The sequence below is a fragment of the Haliotis cracherodii genome, unplaced genomic scaffold, assembly GCF_022045235.1.
Source record: "Haliotis cracherodii isolate W230 unplaced genomic scaffold, xgHalCrac1.p SCAF_7, whole genome shotgun sequence".
In the NCBI taxonomy this organism is placed as follows: Eukaryota; Metazoa; Mollusca; class Gastropoda; order Lepetellida; family Haliotidae; genus Haliotis; species Haliotis cracherodii.
This window is the reverse complement of record NW_027266330.1, coordinates 33,527,125-33,546,145: the sequence shown is the minus strand read 5'-3', so window position 1 is coordinate 33,546,145 and position 19,021 is coordinate 33,527,125. Positions and strand designations below refer to the sequence as shown.

Genomic DNA, 19,021 nt, shown 5'->3' with positions numbered 1-19,021 from the left:
TTTCACAATTTAGTTCTTTAAGAATCTGGGTTAAAATACCATGCCTTCATCAATATGGCTAGTGAAGCGCTTCACGAACATTTTAACAGCTAACAGACGTCGTAACATATCTTGAGTTATCGCCCTTACACGCTTGGATAAGCTCGGTTACGTTCACTAAGCTAAAGTTGATAGTCGTTTAGTTTCGCAATGAAATGAACACATATTTGTTTTAGTACTTCAGCATTTCACAGGCGATAGATATGAAATTTTCATCTGCACCAAATGAAATGTTTCTGTCAGCAAGGTACATGGTAAACTTGCCAACTCGGTAACCAATCAAAAGCCAGTATATTAATGAAGGATATAATATATGTTCGTGTTAGAATGTCTACGAACATTATCTTATCAACGTGTGAATAGGTCTCAAATTTCTCTAGTACTTGTCGTGAGCACGTTGACTTGATTATGCGTCATCGTAGCCCGACCATGGGATACTTTGCTCATAATATCAACCACTGCGCATGATGTGGCTGGTCCAGACACGATTATTTACAAGCCGCCGTGATATAGCTTGATTATTACTGACTGCAGGGTTAAACAACAAACAAATCACTGTGAGTGAGGGAGTTAATAGTTAACGTTACATCGGCAATATTTCAGCCATATAAGTGACATTAAAAATACATATATTTAGACTAAATAAAAACCTGTCATCGATGGACAGTAAAATAACTAGAATATCTCAGATTAATATTTAAAACTAGCATGCAACCATAAAACGATATCACATTATGTAACAATACAATATAAAAAAGGGCTCTAGATTGCCAGAAACTGAAGATAGATCACCATATTCGGGACCATAAAATCATTGTCCTTGGATTGGTTAAAGCGTTCGCTCGTCACGCCGAAGACCCGGGTTCGATTCCCGACATGGGTACAATGTGTGAAGCCCATTTCTGGTGTCCCCGCCGTGATATTACTGGAATATTGCTAAAAGCGGCGTAAAACCATACTAACTCACTACTACGGACCATGCGGAATTATGCGAAGGATAATAGGAACCTGGTATCACTGAGTTCACTATGACCGAGAAACACTGTGTAATGTTCTTGTGTAAGGAGATATCCATCACTATCACTGTCAGCGTTCCAGACACACGACCTCACGGGGAGGCGTAGCTGTACATCAAGCTTGGCGACGGACACACATTGCTTGTCGTCAGTAAGGTAGGTAGTCACGTTATTTGGATTGCAACAAGGTATTTCATTTTACTTTCGTTGTACAATTACCATTAGACATTAATTTTGATGTAATGAAATGTAATTTTGTAAGTTTTAGATGAATATTACTATATCTTGTCAAACCATTGCGTCATGGGGATCATCAGTCATAGGTTCACGTATTTGTCTGTTCATATTAGTGTCGGGGGCACGGGTGACCCAGTCGTCTAAGGCGCTGCAATTCGCTGTGCACAGTTGCGTCCCTTGGGCAAGCCAGAAACCTATGATTGTGGGTTCGTGTCCCGGTTCGCCCAATTTTGTCAGCGCCATACCCGCCATATGACTGAAATACTGTTAAAAGCGGCGTTAAATCCAACTCACTCACTCATATTAGCGTAAGTAAAGGGGAGTTGTTCACATAAAATCACTTTTTTCTTATATGAAACAAAACGCAATTTTAGAATAAATTATTATCAACGTTTGCAAATATACACTCATTTTCCCACATTGAAAGTAGACAGCTCACAGTAAGTATGGAAATGTTATGTCGTCAGTAGGCCTTCGTTTTCCGGGCGACAAAATGCCACAGTTACTCCCCTTAGATTACGACGTCATTGGTGACAATTTAAACTGGTACCCTGTCTAGTCCCAACGCAAAACATTTCTAATACCAGTTTATGGTAAGACAGCATGGCAACTGATACACCGTCTGGCTGCGATGAAGTGTCCTTGACCTATCAAGAAACCGTATAAAGAACATACGCTGATGAACCAACATGAGCCATTTATGGAGACGAACATGAAGGGGAAATTCAACAAAAGAAGTCCCGCACAACCTGTTGTGTCAACCGACCCCAACACAACACCTAGGCCCCGGTATCTACGCAATCACCAAAGACACGTACCATAGTAAGAATTAAATATGGACGGAAAAGTAATGTTTCTGAGATATGCTTCGAACCCGCCTGCTTCGTTAGCTGGCCTACTCATCCTGCTCCACTACGCACCTACGCTCCATGGTCACACTGTTACGACCCTATCGTCGATATAGGCAATGACGTCAAATCTAAGCTTGCCATTACCATAACTATTCCCATCACATTAGGCTACTTAGCCGAAGACCCGGGTTCGATTCCCGACATGGGTACAATGTGTGAAGCCCATTTCTGGTGTCCCCCGCCGTGATATTGCTGGAATATTGCTAAAAGCTGCGTAAAACCATACTCACTCACTATTCATGTTAAACTACAGCATGGTATCTCAGTGAGCTAGCACTATAAATCGGCATCAGTCCGGACTAGTACAAGCAGCCACACAAACACACACACGTACATGCACGTCGCTATATAAGTGGAATAATCTTGGACGCGACGTTAAACTCCATTTCACCTCACCTCACCACACGTAATCAATCATGGGTTTAATAGGTCGGGTCACAGGGGAGAACTAGAAATGGCCGAAGTAACAGTCACTATATAGACGTTAGGTCTGGGACGGGTAACTCGGGTATCCAGGTCGGATGGGTACTGAGTAGGACCCGGGTACCCACAGGACTACCAGGACCCGTGGTTAGTCACGTGTTATATTGTTTAAAAGTATCTAGAACTCTATGGTTACACTACAAGTCACAAATGTCCACATGCCTTCTGATTTTTCATATCTTTGAATATAGATATAACTTGAGTCAACTTCAGTGTATGTATGACCAGATTGTTTAATACATGTATCTAAATACATTTTGCCAGTGCTATGGTAATAAAATGTCCAATCGGACATGTACCTATCTCTTGAGACCTACAGTGGGTACCCGGGTAGGGTCGGGTAATAGGGGTGGGTGGGTACCCGGGTAGTAAATTCGGACTCGTTCCAGCCCTAATAGATGTCACAATAATCATTCGATTTGGTGTTAGATTGGGGGAATAAATTACGTTGAAATCGTCAGTCGGGGAGACGGGTTCCGTGACCCTTAGAGCTAAGGTCGGAGTCACTTCGCCACCAGTTTTCTGATTGCTAGATAACGACTGTGCATCATGTACTGAGGCTCTTCTGGGTACTTTAAGACCTTACTGAGGGAATGAGAGACTGGTATTACTTGCTTCGACACTACATATTCGAACGATACAACATAGAAGCATTGCCACTTAAAGTTTTGTCTTTTATATCTCTATCACAAAATAATACATGGTAACATCATTGATTTCACATATCAATATATTATATATATTATGACTGTGTGTAAATTGCATCATTATGGAGAATAATCAGCTATGAGTGTGTGTGTGGGGGGGGGGGGGGGGGGGTCTCATTAAAACTGAGTGAGTGAGTGAGTATGGTTTTACGCCGCTTTTAACAATATTCCAGCTATATCAGGGCGTGACGAGCGAACGCCTTAACCACAAGGCTACCCGACCGCCCCATTAAAACTATGAGCCTGAATATGTTTTTAACAAATATTTTCACAATGTATCTTCATGTGGCAGATATCTTCTTTTATTTTCTTCAACAGTCTGAAGATATTTTTTTCAAGTAATATCTGCCCCAATTTACTTCTTACGATAAAATCACCCCCATCCCCGAATATCAATGGGTTTAAAAAACAAATTTGTTTAACTCTATCTTTAGAGAAGTTTATTAATTACCGGAATGAGATCAGTTCCGGTTTTCGCTGCCTCACCAGCTTATGCGCACGTAACGGGCGAGCTTCATAGTGACATTTCTCGGATGGGTCCTCCACAAGCTGACTGCCCTTGGACATTGAGGGGCAGTGGTGGGCATAGAACGAGACCGTCTGTATATAAAACGGAACCATTGTCCACTTAACTTACATTTTTCTTCACCACAATTCCATGAATCAGCAGCAAACTTCACACAACCAGGACGTGAGTAAGGATAGGAAGTTATGGATGAACAGCTTCTTTATTACAATTATATTTATTACAATCGGTATAGCTCTTAATTGTAATAAAGAAGTTACTTGCCCTTACTTAGTACTTACTTAGTACTCCAAAGTCTAAATGCCTATCAAAGAAGAAACCAGGAAGTGTACTGTGAGTGAGTGAGTGAGTTGGGTTTAACGCTGCTTTTAACAGTATTCCAGTTATATCGCGGCGTGTCAGCTTAATGTAGGAGGAAAGCCCGAAGTGATGCAGGTCTAAGACGTTTATCACTTCGGTGAAACCCACGAGCACGGGTATGGTGCTGACAAACCTAGAAACATAATCGGGGCGAAGCGGGATTCGAACCCACAATCATAGGTTTCTGGCGTGCCCAAGGGACGCAACTCTGCACAGCGAATCGCGGCGCCTCAGACTTCAACTTTTGTTACTACGGCGTTTGTTTAGAACTCTTAATGAGAGTTCTGTCCTTTGCGACCGTTTCCATATAAGGATCGTTCGTACACCAGCAGGTATCGCTCACGGAACACGACACAAACTCAGCAAGTGTCAAAACACAAATAAACAAATAAGTGCATTTCAGTATGCATCGATTAAATACAAAATATAATTTGGTTGCTTGTGGTATTTGTATTGTTTTGGCGATGAAACTACCAGGCAACTGCTTTTGATGTTGAACAAGTACAACAAAATACAGTAAACTACGGTTATAACGAACTCAAAAGGACCACTAATTTTAGTTCGTTTTAACCGTAGTTCGTTATAAGCATATATACAGCATAACTAAAGCAAATAGTCGGGACCAAAAAAGTAGTTCGTTATATCTGTCAGTTCGTTATAAGCGTGTTCGTTATAACCGTAGTTTACTGTAGGTTCATTTTAGTATGAACTTGCCCTTTAATGAATTACATTGCTTTGTGCCTTCATTTTAATTTACAGTACACCACAGACACAGGCGCATTTTTTACATAATGTTATTAGAATCTAGAATGTGACATTGAAGCGTTGTTTTGTTTTTCTATATTGTAAATTTACAGGAGTCTTTAACTATTTCTGTTTAATTTTTAAGACACAACCGGAGAAAATGAAGACCTCCTACGTGGCTGTGTTTCTAGTTCTCACAGGCGAGTAATTAAAACAGATAGTAAGAGTGTGTGTGCGTGAACAAGCATTTACGCCGATCCACGTATAAGCAGCTATCCACGCCTTCGGGAACGATATCATTCAATCAGACAGGTCACCTGGCTTAACAACCCGATTCTCTTTTGTGGCGTTGGCTGACAATCACTTCATTAGTTGGCGGCACACTTAAAACGCTCATCGTGCTCACATGATCACCAGGATCAATGACAGCATGATAGCACGCTAAGGAACTACTCCCATCCGGCATCACAGCCAACGTTAAAGCAAGAAAACATTGATGTGATGCAGCTGGTCGACAATTCCGACAGTTTGTATTGGCGTTATACATATGACCCTAAACCCGCGAATATCCGGGTGGAATAGGTCTTCAGCAACCCATGCCTGCCGTAAAAGGCGGCTATGCTTGACGTAAAAGGCAACTAACGGGACCGGGTGGATAGGTTCGCAGACATGATTGATGCATGTCAACGTATCCCAATTGCGTGGATCGATGCTCATGTCCATCACTGGATTATCTGGTCCAGACTAGATTATTTACAAACCGCCGTCATTTTAGCTGTAATTTTTCTGAGTGCGGCGTTAAACAACACATAAACAAACATTTGACCCTTTACATCCAATATATAGGTGATAGCACATTGCATATCTCGTGCATTATCAAGTGATAGTACAAATTACTCTCAATGGGATGCACACATTCAATTTAAAGATGAGTGTGTGGTATATGGTTCAGGATAAGAGGAGTTTTAAAACACGCATATTAAGGGGGAACTGTATGATAGCTTGTTTTCTAATCATGCAACCACGAAATATTTAACACGTGGTATTCCGAACGCCAGTTACCGGTTTTATGATTATATCAATACAATCTAGGCCATCTAAAGCCATTTCAGAATGTTCTTCTTATAAGTTTTAATTTTGCTAATCGAGAATACGTCAAAATATGTTTCGTAGCTTAGTCCCCAGTTTAAAACTTGTGTCGTAAAGCTCGAGAAAGCTGCCTTACGATTGGCAAATGTCGATTTCTTGTCAGTCATTTCATTGGTCGGTCAAAATTCGCGAAAGGTCGCCTGACGTGACCCGTAATTGGAAGTCCTCAGATCGTTGTTTAGCGGTAGCGAAAACTAAGATCTGATTTTAGTGAGATTGCTAGTGGGACTACTTTATTTATGCTTATGTTTAGATAAACGCACCAAAGTGCGTGGTTAGCCATTCACATGCCACGGAACGTGTATTTCACTAAAACTAAAGCTATGAACTTCTACAATCTGCGTAACGTTGGGTTTTCAGGGAATTGAACTGAAATATTGATCAAGGGACCTAACGTTTTTGATAATTTGTAATAACGGTTTTGGCTGAAAACACGGCAGATAAATGACTATTTGATGCATGGATAACTGATGTTTGTCTGACTGATTCCACAGAGTAAGAATTGCAGTATGTGTTTTTGCTACACAGCCGCAGCAGTAGCTCGACACCTGCAGAAGAGAGACTGGGTTCCTCCCCTGGACTGGGATAGATGTGACGAGCTTGAGAGATGGTGTAAGAACAATCTGACGATGATCAGGGACATTCTGGATGGACGGGGACTCAGCAGCTTGGTCAGTGGGGGCGCCTTGACCATCGACTGCTCGTGAGTAAAATATAGGATCTTAAACACACTGATGGTGTACAAGGTCCATTTTGATTCGAGTTGACATCATTGATGCGGTATCTACTCATAAATGTTTATCCGCCAATGCGTTGGTTGTTTTTGGTGTCGACTGTTCGTGAGTAAAATATAGGATCTTAAACACACTGAAAGCGTACAAGGTCCACAATAATGCGAGTTGACATCATTGATGCGGTATCTACTCATAAATGTTTATCTGTCAACGCGTTGGTTGTTTTTGGTAGAAACTGCTTTACTTGGTTGATGCATGTCATCGTATCCCAATTGTATGGATCGATGTTCATGATATCAGTCACTGGATTGTCTGGTCCCGACTCGATTATGTACAAACCGCCGTCATATAGCTGGAATATTGCTGAGTGCGCCGTTAAACAACAAACAAACAAACAACAATACTGATGTAGTGACATGACCTATTTCTCCATCGTGTTAATCCGAAGGCACATTTGATTCCACAAACATGCTACATTTGTCAGAAAGTATCGCTATGGTGTACACCCACACGAGGAAACCATTACCCAAGCATTTGTAATATATCGTCATTCATATTGCCTGAGGGGGCACCTGCATCACTTCGGACTTTCCTCCCACATTAAGCTGACACGCCGTGATATAACTGGAATACTGTTAAAAGCGGCGTTAAACCCAACTCACTCACTCACTCACTCACTCACTCACTCATATTGCCAGGAATTGTATCCCTCCTTTGGTGAGCCTTTTACACCTTGTGTGGAGGCGAACCAGGAGTGATGAGTGCTACCCTAACACACGAAATACAACTGAGATGAATATGATGTGATATATAGAGGTTATCACGCGAGTGTGTTTGGGGATGGTAAATATCCTGCATTAGGAATAAACATTGTATTTAGCGAGCCTTGGCGAGCAAAATACATAGTGTTTATTCCTAATACAGGATATTTGCCATCCCCAAACACACAAGCGGGATAACCTCTTTATCATATAATGTCATTCTTTAATTCTGTGCTTCAAAATCGCTTTCCCTCTCTCACAATCATTACCGAAACATTGCCAGTTTTCCTGGAATGCGCGCATCGATATTTATTACGTCACAGGGTAAGTGATGTGTCAGTCGGACAGTGACAGTAGCCAATATAGTTCCAACTGAAATCTCTTTCTTATACAGTGGCGAAGCAAAACAACAATTGTTTTTAATTACCTTTCGCGGCAATCCATCGGTCTGTCTGCTAGAGTAACTGCCCTTTGTCAAAGGGAAGCTACTCTAACCCAAGTCTATGAGACGCCACGGCCAGATGTTGTTGACAGTCGGTCTGTCCTGTCATTACGTTAAGAAGTGCAGTCAGATGTATACACAGCGACAAAAGGAAGTAAGGTACAATTCAAACATCTTTCGGCCAAATCCAACTTTTTTTAATTTGTGGAGAAAGGTTCAAGCCGCAGAGGTCTACAAGCACAAATATGGCTACTGTTCCCGCTTGGCTAGGCCTCGGGCTCTCGTGAAATTTATACCTCCAAAGTTGCCAAAACTTATAAAATGCCTTAGCTACGTCACAGTAAGACACTGATTTTCAGTATATTAGACTGTTCTTTTGATAATGAAAGCAATTATCTCTGTAATTTATCCAGATTCACCATGGTTAATTCTCGGACTCGATCGCCGAATGACGAGGGCGACGCCATGTTTGTTTATAAACAGTGAAAGTAGTCCCTAATTGACTCCAACGGATATCGTCTTTATCCGTTGGCTTTATCCTGCCGAGAAACCTACCCATTATATGATAAATATCTTTATGTTTTGTATCTGCATGATCAGGTCCAGTAGGCTGGCAGCAAACGCTCAGCGCATGCGTGAAGCGGGGCATATGTGCACCAGCAACCTTGACATCAACGTCCCGATTTACACAAATGTCTACAACTACATTTGCAACAAGAGCCAAGGTTAGACAGCAAATTTAGCAAACGGATTATTTCGATATTTATAAAATGTCAACAGGGCTGTATTTCTAACAACATACAAGGTTAGAGAGCAATTTCAATAAACGTGATGGTTCGATCCCTACCTGATGTCACGAGGGCTAAATTTCTAACAACATGACTGCAAATGTTTCTTTGTTTTTGAAGAGTTCATACAAGCAGAGGGCTGCTTGAGGAGTGGCGTTGTATCTGAGACCAGACGTCGGTGCCATATAAATTCCAGAGATTATGAGGTCAAATGTCGGTAGGATATTGAAGTTCTTCACTTGGTATATCTTTAACTTTACTTCCATATCAGATAAGCAGCAGCCTCATTCTGTATGAAATTATTTATCATCCAAAACTGGCTCCCACAGGAGATATCGCTTAGGTGAGATCAAGTGGTCCGATGAAATTGCACCACAATGCTTTGCGGACCAATGTGACGTCATTGGTTACCATGATCGCACAATCGATTGACAAACTTAATGGCTCTGCTATTGAAGCCGTTAGCAGTACTTTTGGAGCACCTTTAGAATACAGCACCACAATTTCTCGTACGGACGATCTCTGCCGTAGGTCACATGTCTCAAAGACAAGCAACCAGATTTTGTGAGTAACCGTCGGACGCGAACTCGCGACCTTCGGATTGTTGGCCCGACAGCTAACCGGCTGAGCTACACGTCCACATAGTGATACTTAGTGCAAATTTACCTGGTCATGCCTACGATGTTACGGAACTGAACGAAAAGGGTCGAACAGGTGACGGACAATTACGAAGGTTACGGGTAGGCATGGTGTCTCGTGACTTTAGTCTACGGATACTTACGAATGATCCCCATGCCATTTGGCACGCTCGTCCCATTCCGTAATCTACAGGATACCGAGTGGTGAGGAATGAGCCGATATGGCGCGAACTGAAAACGGCTCCAGGCGTCAGACGTGGAACTAGGGAATACGCATGATGTGGATAATAGAGAGAAACAAGGGAGGCATGACGACACAAGGGTGTGTTCGCTTTTGAATCAGTACTGAAAAAATCTAGCCGGTGAAATTTGCTTGTGTGAATGTTCCAGGACAGTTTCCAGTGGCCAAAATAGTCGACACAAACCATTTCATCCTTTTTACTGGACGTTTTTGTGTGAAGAATATTAGGAGCCGTTATAGAATCTAAATTAGCCACGAAACGGGTACCTAACCCTAATGATCGTAAATGGGTGATTGATCGTAAAGGGGATCCATTGGCTAATGATAGAGTTCGGGGTAACCTACCCTTACACTGGCGATATTTGGATGTGTCCAGCGCCAATATAATATGCCTAATAAACTGCATTCTTGTGCATAATAATGAAAATTAATGAACCGAATTTTTTTTATATGTATATTAGTTCCCATTTATTTTAGACACTTGAATTATGAGAGAAACGAAATAAAAAAAATGAAAAAATAAAAGTGCATGCGTAAACTAGCGCTTGCTATAAAATGCGCCGCCGTAGGTTATATTTAGTAAACAAATATTCAAAACTCTCAACACCGCTCTGCGTATTCAACGACTTTGCGTGTAGAGATGATAGATCACTGCAAGGAGCTTCTGCACATTCGATGACCCCTGAGTTCACAGGGCATTGTTTCGCCGGTGTGACTGGCAACAAAATACTACAAACTACGTCATAGAGTGAGTGAGTGAGTGAGTTATGGTTTATAGTCACATCGGCAATATTTCAGCCATATCGTGACTAAATCAAGTTATATAGTCATGAAACACAAAAAATGAACTATAAAACCTGTCGACAAAGGACAGTACAATAACTAGAGTATCACAGATTTTAGTTAAAACTAGTTTGATAGTATATAAAAGAACAATGGAACAATTCAACAAAACAATATAAAAACGGGTTATAGATCGCCAGCAACCAAAGTTCGGCCACCACACTAGGGACCGAGGGGACTTACGATGCTTTTGCTACCTGCACGGCTCCCTAGCAGGATTTACACCATCCCTTCAGTCGCTGGCGATTGTAGGCAAGAGTAACCACCAATTAAAACGAACAAATATACTACGATTAAAAATGTGATAGCTATAAATTTACTTTGAAAGAATGGAAGTTATGGATCCTCTCCAGGGGACAAATAGTTTTACTGTACTTTAACCCCCTTCGAGGATACAGCCATTTACAATCACAGTTTTTAATTTATTCTACCAAGTTTAAAACATAGTTTATATACAATATTATTTATCAAAATTTTGAAAACAATTCAATATGTTTTAAAAAATCTATAATTAAACGAGAGTTGATACTAGTAAAAAGATCCTTAAAAGATGATGTTTTGAAATATTGATCCCTTGTGATGGAAAAATCAACACAGTCAAGCAGGACATGCTTGACCGTGATTCTTTCATCACAAGGGACACAAAACGGAGGATCCTCACCTTTCAATAAATACTCGTGGGTGTAGCGACTGTGACCAATGCGACATCGTCTCAGGACAACTTCGTCGTGTCTGGACTGGCAACCCAAGTAGGTATAGCCTAATGTGGGTTTAAATTCATGAAGTTTATTTATACCTACTTGGGTGTCCCATCTTTTCTGCATCAAACTACGAATATATTCCTTGATGCCTTGTTTAAAATCACTGTAGGGAATGGTAAGATGGGACATTGGTTTATCAAGAGCTGCTTTAGCTGCAGCATCAGCTCGTGTGTTACCAGCAATACCAACATGACTAGGCAACCAACAAAGTACGATGTCGTATTGGCCAGTAGCAAGGTCATTATAAAGTTCTAAAATATCAAGAATTAACGGGTGTTTCGAATTAACAGTCTTAAGTGCTTGTAGGCATGATAAAGAATCGGAGAAAATGATGAAGCGTTTACATACAGTTTGTTTTTGAATATATGTCAAGGCTGTGTGAAGAGCCTTAGCTTCAGCAGTAAAGATTGAGCTGTTATCCGGTAATCTGGAGGAAACGGTTTTTGAACCAATGATGGTGGCACTGGCAACTTTGCCATCGTCCTTGGATCCATCTGTGAAGATGGAGCGGTGAGAATTATATTTAGAGCGTAACTGGACATATTCTTGCTGAAAGAATAATTGGTTTGTATCAGATTTCTTAAAATTGGTAAGTGTAAGATCTACTTCTGGTTTGACCAATTGCCAAGGAGGCGTGGACAATAAACGGTAGGGTGCAATAATATCAAGGTCTATATTAGCTGCTGTTACATGGGGTTGTAATCTGATCCCCAGAGGTGGAACCAGTTTTGGTTTAGTTTGGAATAACTCCTTGTAGAGAGGATTAAAAACACAATCATAAGCTGGATTGGACGGGTTTGATTTTAGTTTTGTTAAATACTGTAATGCAAGTTTTAAACGACGCTGTTTCAACGGAGGCTCATCAGCTTCTACATACAGACTATCGACAGGAGAGGTCCTGAAAGCTCCAAGACAGAGTCTCAAGCCCTGGTGATGAATTGTATCTAGTTTCTGTAAATTAGTTTTACAGGCTCCACCATAAATGATGGAACCGTAGTCTAATTTTGAGCGGATCAAAGATCGGTACAAATGGAGGAGGGTTGTCTGATCCCCACCCCATTTAGAGTGTGATACGACTTTCAGCAGGTCTAGTGCTTTCAGACACTTAGCCTTGAGATAGTTTATATGTGGCAAGAATGTTAGGTGGCGGTCAAAAATAAGCCCCAAGAACTTGGTCTCCTCAACTACCTTTATGGGTGTATCAGATAGAAATAGTTCGGGGTCTTTGTGCTGTCTATATTTCCTGCAGAAGTGCATACAATTAGTTTTTGTTTTAGAAAATTTAAAACCGTTAGCAAGCGACCATTTCTGGATTTTATTGAGACACAACTGCAGTTGTCTCTCAATAGTGTTCATGTTTCTCCCGCGACAAGAAATGTTAAAGTCGTCTACAAATAGCGACCCATCAACGGAATCATTCAAAACATTTGACAGACTGTTAATCTTGATACTAAATAACGTTACAGACAAAATACTGCCTTGTGGGACACCCTGATCCTGAGTATAATGGTCAGACAGGGTTGAACCCACTCGGACTTGAAATTGTCTGTCTGTTAAAAACTGGGATATGAAATGAGGCAAACGGCCTCTCAAACCAAAATCATGTAAATCCTTTAGAATGCCGTGCTTCCAAGTAGTATCATAGGCCTTTTCAAGATAAAAAAAGACTGATACTACATGCTGTTTGTTTACAATAGCATTTTTCACAAAGGATTCCAAACGTACTAAATGGTCGATAGTACTTCTATTTTTTCGGAAACCACACTGAATATTGGTAATTAGATTATTGGTTTCCAGATACCAAATTAATCTATTATTCACCATTCGTTCCATGGTTTTACATACGCAACTTGTTAAGGATATAGGTCTATAGTTAGAGGGATCTCTATGATCCCGGCCAGGCTTTGGAATTGGAACTACAATGGCATTATGCCATGAAGGAGGAAAATTCCCAGATATCCATATTTGATCAAATATATCTAAAAGTGTCTCCAGACAGGATTCAGGTAAATGTTTTAAAAGCTGATAATGTATGTTGTCAGCACCCGTTGCTGTGTCATGAGCTTGCCCAAGGGCGGTGTGTAGCTCATGTAATGAGAAGACTTCATTATAGTCTTCACCATTATCAGAAGTGAAATTTATTTTGATCTTTTCCTGTTGTTTCTTAATTTTTTGAAACTCCGGGACATAATTAGATGTTGAAGAATGTTTTGCCAACGTTTCTCCAAGCTTATTTGCAATATCAGTTTTATCCGTTAATAACCTGTCATTATCCTGAAGATGATGAACAGAAGATTTTGAGCCTTTGCCTTTTATTTTCTGAACCATGTTCCACACCTTGGACATGGGCGTACGGGAATTTATTTTGGAGACATAGTTCCTCCAAGATTGACGCTTATTCTGTTTAAAAGCACGTCGTGCCTTGGCATTTGTAATTTTAACTCTATCCAAATTATGGACTGTAGGATGTCGGCGAAAATATTTTTCTGCTTTCTTCCTACACTTTCTGGCCTGTTTGCAGTCATTTGTAAACCATGGTTTACGAATATGGGGATTTGCAGAGGACTTCGGAATGGTTTGGTCAGCAACGTCATTCAATAAATCCGAAAACAACTGTATCGGATCTGGAATATTCTGGAAAATGTTATGTTTTAATTTGTCAGTACACAGTACCTCGTATAAGGACCAATTGGCCTTGGTAAAGTTCCACCTGGATGACGGTGGTTCATCAGTAGGGTTAACAGTCTTAAGTATAGTGGGAAAATGATCACTCCCGCAGAGGTCATCATGGACTGACCATGCAAATTCATTATACAAAGTAGAGTCTGTGAGTGACAGATCGAGGGCAGAATAAGTACCAGTGGCTGGATGTAAATAAGTGCTGGAATCATCATTAAAGATACATAAGTTATTGTCAGAAAGAAAATCCTCAATGATTTTTCCTTTATTATTAGCATTTGGACTTCCCCACAACGGGTTGTGTCCGTTCAGATCACCCATGATAATGCAGGGCTTTGGAAGTTGATCATATAGATTTTGAAGATCAGATTGACGAAGATCTGAGGAAGGCGGAATATATAAGGAGCACAACGTAAAAGCAATGTGGAGAGTCAGACGAACAGCAACAGTTTGAAGATTTGTATTAAGAGGGACTAGGCTATGTATGATGCCCTGTCGCACCAAGATAGTTGATCCTCCTGTTGCCTTATCTCCAGGAGGAGAAAAGGAATGATAATCATCGTACTGTCTTAAAGTAAACTTATCTGTACTTTTGAGGTAGGTTTCTTGAAGACATAGTGCTGACGGCTTGAAATCTTGTATCAATAATTGGATCTCATTGAAATTATGTCTAAGTCCTCTGCAATTCCATTGCATTAGATTGGGCAATTTAGTCATGGTGGCTCAATCGGAGATATTTCACGTGAATGTGAGGAGGAACTACTCCTCCGCCTGTCCTGTGAGGACAGGGTGACCTCCATATCCAGAGGTCCAAAAAGGTTCTGTAGAGGAACCTCAGAAGGTGTAGGGACGGTTGGTGTTGAATGTCTATTTAGTTTTTTTCTTTCTTTTCTTGTTAAAGGAACTGTGGCTGGTTGTGAAACAGACGTTGAGGATTGTTTGTCAGGCTGACTCTCTGTCTGAGATCCAGCACTAGACTGAGTGACTTCGGCAATAATCTGATGGATTGAATCTTTGTCAACAGGATGTTTCAACTTGACCCATGTCAAGTCAGTTTGACATGAAATAGAGGACATTGCTACAGAACGAGTGACTGCAGCAGAGTAGGTTAAGTGAGATGGAGTCGAGGTCTGATTAGTGAAGAGTTTCTTGGCATCTAGGTATGATAGGTTTTGTTCACTTTTAATTTTCATGATTTTTGATTCTCTTTGCCACACAGGGCAGGACCTTGATGAGGCAGGATGTGGGCCATGATAGTTACAGCATTGTACATCATTTACACAGTCGGAGTTTTCGTGGGAGCCACCACAACGATGACACACCACAGAGTTGTGACAAGATTTTGACCCATGACCGAACTGTTGGCATTTGTAACATCGGAGTGGATTGGGGACATACACCTCCACTCCGATATTGATGTAACCTGCCTTAATTGATTGCGGAATCGATGTACACGCAAACGTCAAGAGATATGTGTTTGTATTTGTTATGACACCTTCTTTCTTGACAGTGAAACGTTTCACTGCAGTAACAGCTTGCTCTTCTAACTCCGCAGCAATGTCCTCTTCCGACATGTCCGACAAGCAACGAGCCCGGTCGCGAACGATGCCTCTACAAGAATTCAATGTTCTGTGCACAGACACAGCAACCTCAATATTAGCAAATGTTGTGATAGACAAAAGATTGAGAGATTGCTGTCTCCGTGCACACTCAACCAGAAGTGAGCCACTACGGAGACGGGTGACATTTTTCACCTCTCCACAAATTCCAGATACTGCTTTAGAGATAGCAAACGGGTTCAGTTTAATGGGTAGTTGATCCTTAGCCTCAATAACTAGGAATCTAGCCCAAGTATCAATGTTTGAAGAAGTATTTCCATTTGATTGATCTATATCCTCAATACGTCTCTTCTTTTCATTTCGAGAGGAACCAGATTGTTGTAGTGACATGATGAAAGAAAATTATTCCACACCCCTGCTCCCCACCCACCACCGAGTGACAACAAGGACGGTGTCAAATTGCACCGGATATCCAGGATGCAGACACCAGGGATACAGGGATGCTATACTCCAGAGAATATGACGCGAACAGCTGTATTTGTCTACCAATTTAATGCCAGACTGGTTCGGCCCATGACAAGAAATTGGAAACATACATCATTCGGAGGTCAACATCACCAGATTGGCCCATGAGCCACCGCCTTCTGGCGTAAGACTCTAGGCAATTTATTCAATCCAAAATTGAGAATTCACAAAAGTTATGTATGGCCAAGATCAAAATATACATCAAAATACAACACAGGTGTGCATATACAATATTACACACAGGGCTTGGCATGACCAGCCGATTGATAAGACCGGGCCCATCTTACCACCCGTCTAGGCGAAGTAAGGGTCGAAGTAGTGTGTTGGGCAAAGGAACACAGTTCCAGGAACCAGTGCCCTCAACTACCAGAATCCCGTCCTCCGCCGACACAGGGACGCAACCCACGGCAAACAGGTTGCCCATTTTAGTCGCCTCATACGACCAGCAATGGGAGGCTGTGGAAATATTCTGCCCCGGTTCCACACGGGGGAAGAGCTATTAGCGTTACCCAGCACTCACCACGAGGAGGTTGCTCTTCACGAGTGCCACTACGTCATAGAGTATTGTCACGTGTTTGCAATGTTTGTGGTACTGTATTCTAAAGGTAGGCCGCACTTTTTACACTTAAGACACTGCTTATTACCGTCTACAAACTGAAAAAGTTGGAACAACGATGTTGGATGAAAATACAGTTTCCTTTGTTTGGATTATTTGCTTTGCTCCCAGATTCTTTGTTATTCTAGCTTGCATCTGAATCAACGGACGTCTTTTATGGTGATGCATATTGTTTATTATTCATGGGACATTGAAATACAGAAATGGGTGTCCCCGTTTAATCCAACATTTCATTCTATAAAAGGAATAGTGAGTGAGTGAGTGAGTGAGTGAGTGAGTTTGGTTTTACGCCGCTTTTAAAAGTATTCCAGTCATATCGCGGCGTGTCAGCTTAATGTGGGAGGAAAGCCCGAAGTGATGCAGGTCTCAGACGTTTACCACTTCGGTGAAACCCACGAGCACGGGTATGGTGCTGACAAACCTAGAAACATAACCGGGGTTAACCGGGATTCGAACCCACAATCATAGGTTTCTGGCGTGCCCAAGGGACGCAACTCTGCACAGCGAATCGCGGCGCCTTAGACGACTGGGCCACCCGTGCCCCCCTATAAAAGAAAGAGATAGAGTGGACAGTGGAAAGTCGAGTGGTCCCGGCTGCACTCTCGTTGACTTTGGGTGCTCTATATTGTCTTAGGTTATTTTAATGGATCAGTATGCTGATATTGATATACAAAGATAGGTTCTGTAATCGCGACTTCAGTGCCAAGCAAAGACGTAACCTTCACCTTCGTTTGATTTCAGTGAAGAGCCTGTTTGCATCCGGAACAACCTGGGTAATACAGTAGAGTGTTTAATGTCTAGAGACACACCAGCTCTGATGGGGAATATGTCTAGACTAGAATACAACTCCTTCATGGACAACTGTCATTATTATATGTAAGTCAGTTGTGTGCTCAGATGCGATCTGTTTATATACTGCCATAGTTTTCAATGAAAAGGACAGTGTCATAATTACAAGTGTATTCAAATGTTTTAATGCATCAAACTTGACGCACCATTGACAAAAATTATGTACGATGCAATTCCCTATTTTGACTTGTACCATATGGGTTTTTTTCAGGTGAACAAATGACTTGCCTTTGCATGTGTTTGTGACGGGTGTCACCGGTAGGGCAGGATACGCTCACCTTTTCGTGAATACCTGTTATCATTGCTATTTGATAGTGATTCATAAACACATGCTCATGGTACAGACTGAATCGCACAATGGACTCTGCTTTATGCAGATGTTTCTATTGGATATGGGAAGGGTTTGTCGCTTTATTATTGCATATTGGTACCTTTTTCACAAGTCATGGGCGGATACAGAGGGGGTTGCGGGGGTGCGCACCCCACCCCCCACCCCTTTTTTATTTCGAAAAAAATCTTTATTTCTGTATAAATTACCACCAAAGACAATAAATAGATCTTAATTGTGCATCCGCCCATGCAAGTAGTTTAGATATTGTGATAATAACCAGCGATGTGTGTGTCTGTGTGTTTATGTGTCTGTGTGTGTCTGTATCTGTACATGTGTGTCTGTGTGTGTCTCTGTGTGTGTGTCTGTCTTTGTATAGTTTCTGTTCATCTTTTGTTTCAGCGAGTGAGCCAAATATGCGAATGCAGTTGGTTCAGTGTGAAGAGATCCGAATTCGGAATACTTATCACGGCTGTTGTTTTTCAAATAAATGAAAAATGAAATTGTCACACATGTTATTGTTATTGTAAAGACTCCTCAACACTGCAGCCTTCTGCATTACCCAGATTGTCAGAAGGGCTGTATTCCTGGTAGCAAACCCGGGTACTCTCCCAATGTCAGACAACAGATTGGGAGGTACCAAACCTATGGCACTGAAAACAATGGGGATTCGAACAACTTGGTACTTTGGATGCAAGCGTGACATTTCGAAGGCGAGGTCTGCATATTTGCAATGTTTGTCCTAAATCTTGTCAATCACATTAGTGTTAAAAGGGACCGAAAAAGCAATGATATATATGATGTTATTGGATTTATCAAAAAGGACAAGATCAGGTTTGTTGGCCTGGATAGGTCTGAGGCTGTAAGATGGGACTAAGCGGTGGTCAGGCTTGCTGACTTGATGGACGCATGTCATTGTTTCCCAAATGCGTACATCGATGCTCATGTGGTCAATCACTGTGCTGTCTGGTCCAGATTGTTTTCCTTTGAAAACAAGCTCTCACTTAAATGGCACACTGTCAAATTGCCGTGATCGTTCGCTACAACTTCAGTCGTTTTGTCAACGTTAAACTCGGCTTTGACGA

At 41.4% G+C, this 19,021-nt stretch overlaps 1 protein-coding gene across 2 annotated transcripts; it reads left to right on the top strand.

The window, feature by feature from the left end:
* The first annotated feature begins 1,139 nt into the window (after positions 1-1,139).
* On the top strand, positions 1,140-18,410 carry LOC139447692 (uncharacterized). 2 transcript variants are annotated; one of them, XM_071229130.1, is made up of 7 exons: positions 1,140-1,211; positions 5,169-5,223; positions 6,701-6,875; positions 8,710-8,834; positions 9,018-9,114; positions 17,501-17,635; positions 18,339-18,410. In XM_071229130.1, the coding sequence occupies exons 2-7, from the start codon at positions 5,184-5,186 to the stop codon at positions 18,343-18,345; spliced, it is 579 nt and encodes a 192-aa protein (XP_071085231.1). In that variant the 5' UTR covers positions 1,140-1,211; positions 5,169-5,183; the 3' UTR covers positions 18,346-18,410. The 2 variants fall into 2 exon arrangements, with proteins under 2 accessions (XP_071085231.1, XP_071085232.1); XM_071229131.1 differs by lacking the exon at positions 18,339-18,410 and having other exon boundaries at positions 17,501-17,639.
* Positions 18,411-19,021: the final 611 nt, after the last annotated feature.

Coding starts and splice junctions, on each gene's coding strand:
- LOC139447692 (XM_071229130.1), top strand. CDS start 5,184: ATGAAGACCTCCTACGTGGCTGTGTTTCTAGTTCTCACAG. Junction 6,876..8,709: donor GCCTTGACCATCGACTGCTC/GTGAGTAAAATA, acceptor CTGCATGATCAG/GTCCAGTAGGCTGGCAGCAA. Junction 9,115..17,500: donor GATTATGAGGTCAAATGTCG/GTAGGATATTGA, acceptor GTTTGATTTCAG/TGAAGAGCCTGTTTGCATCC.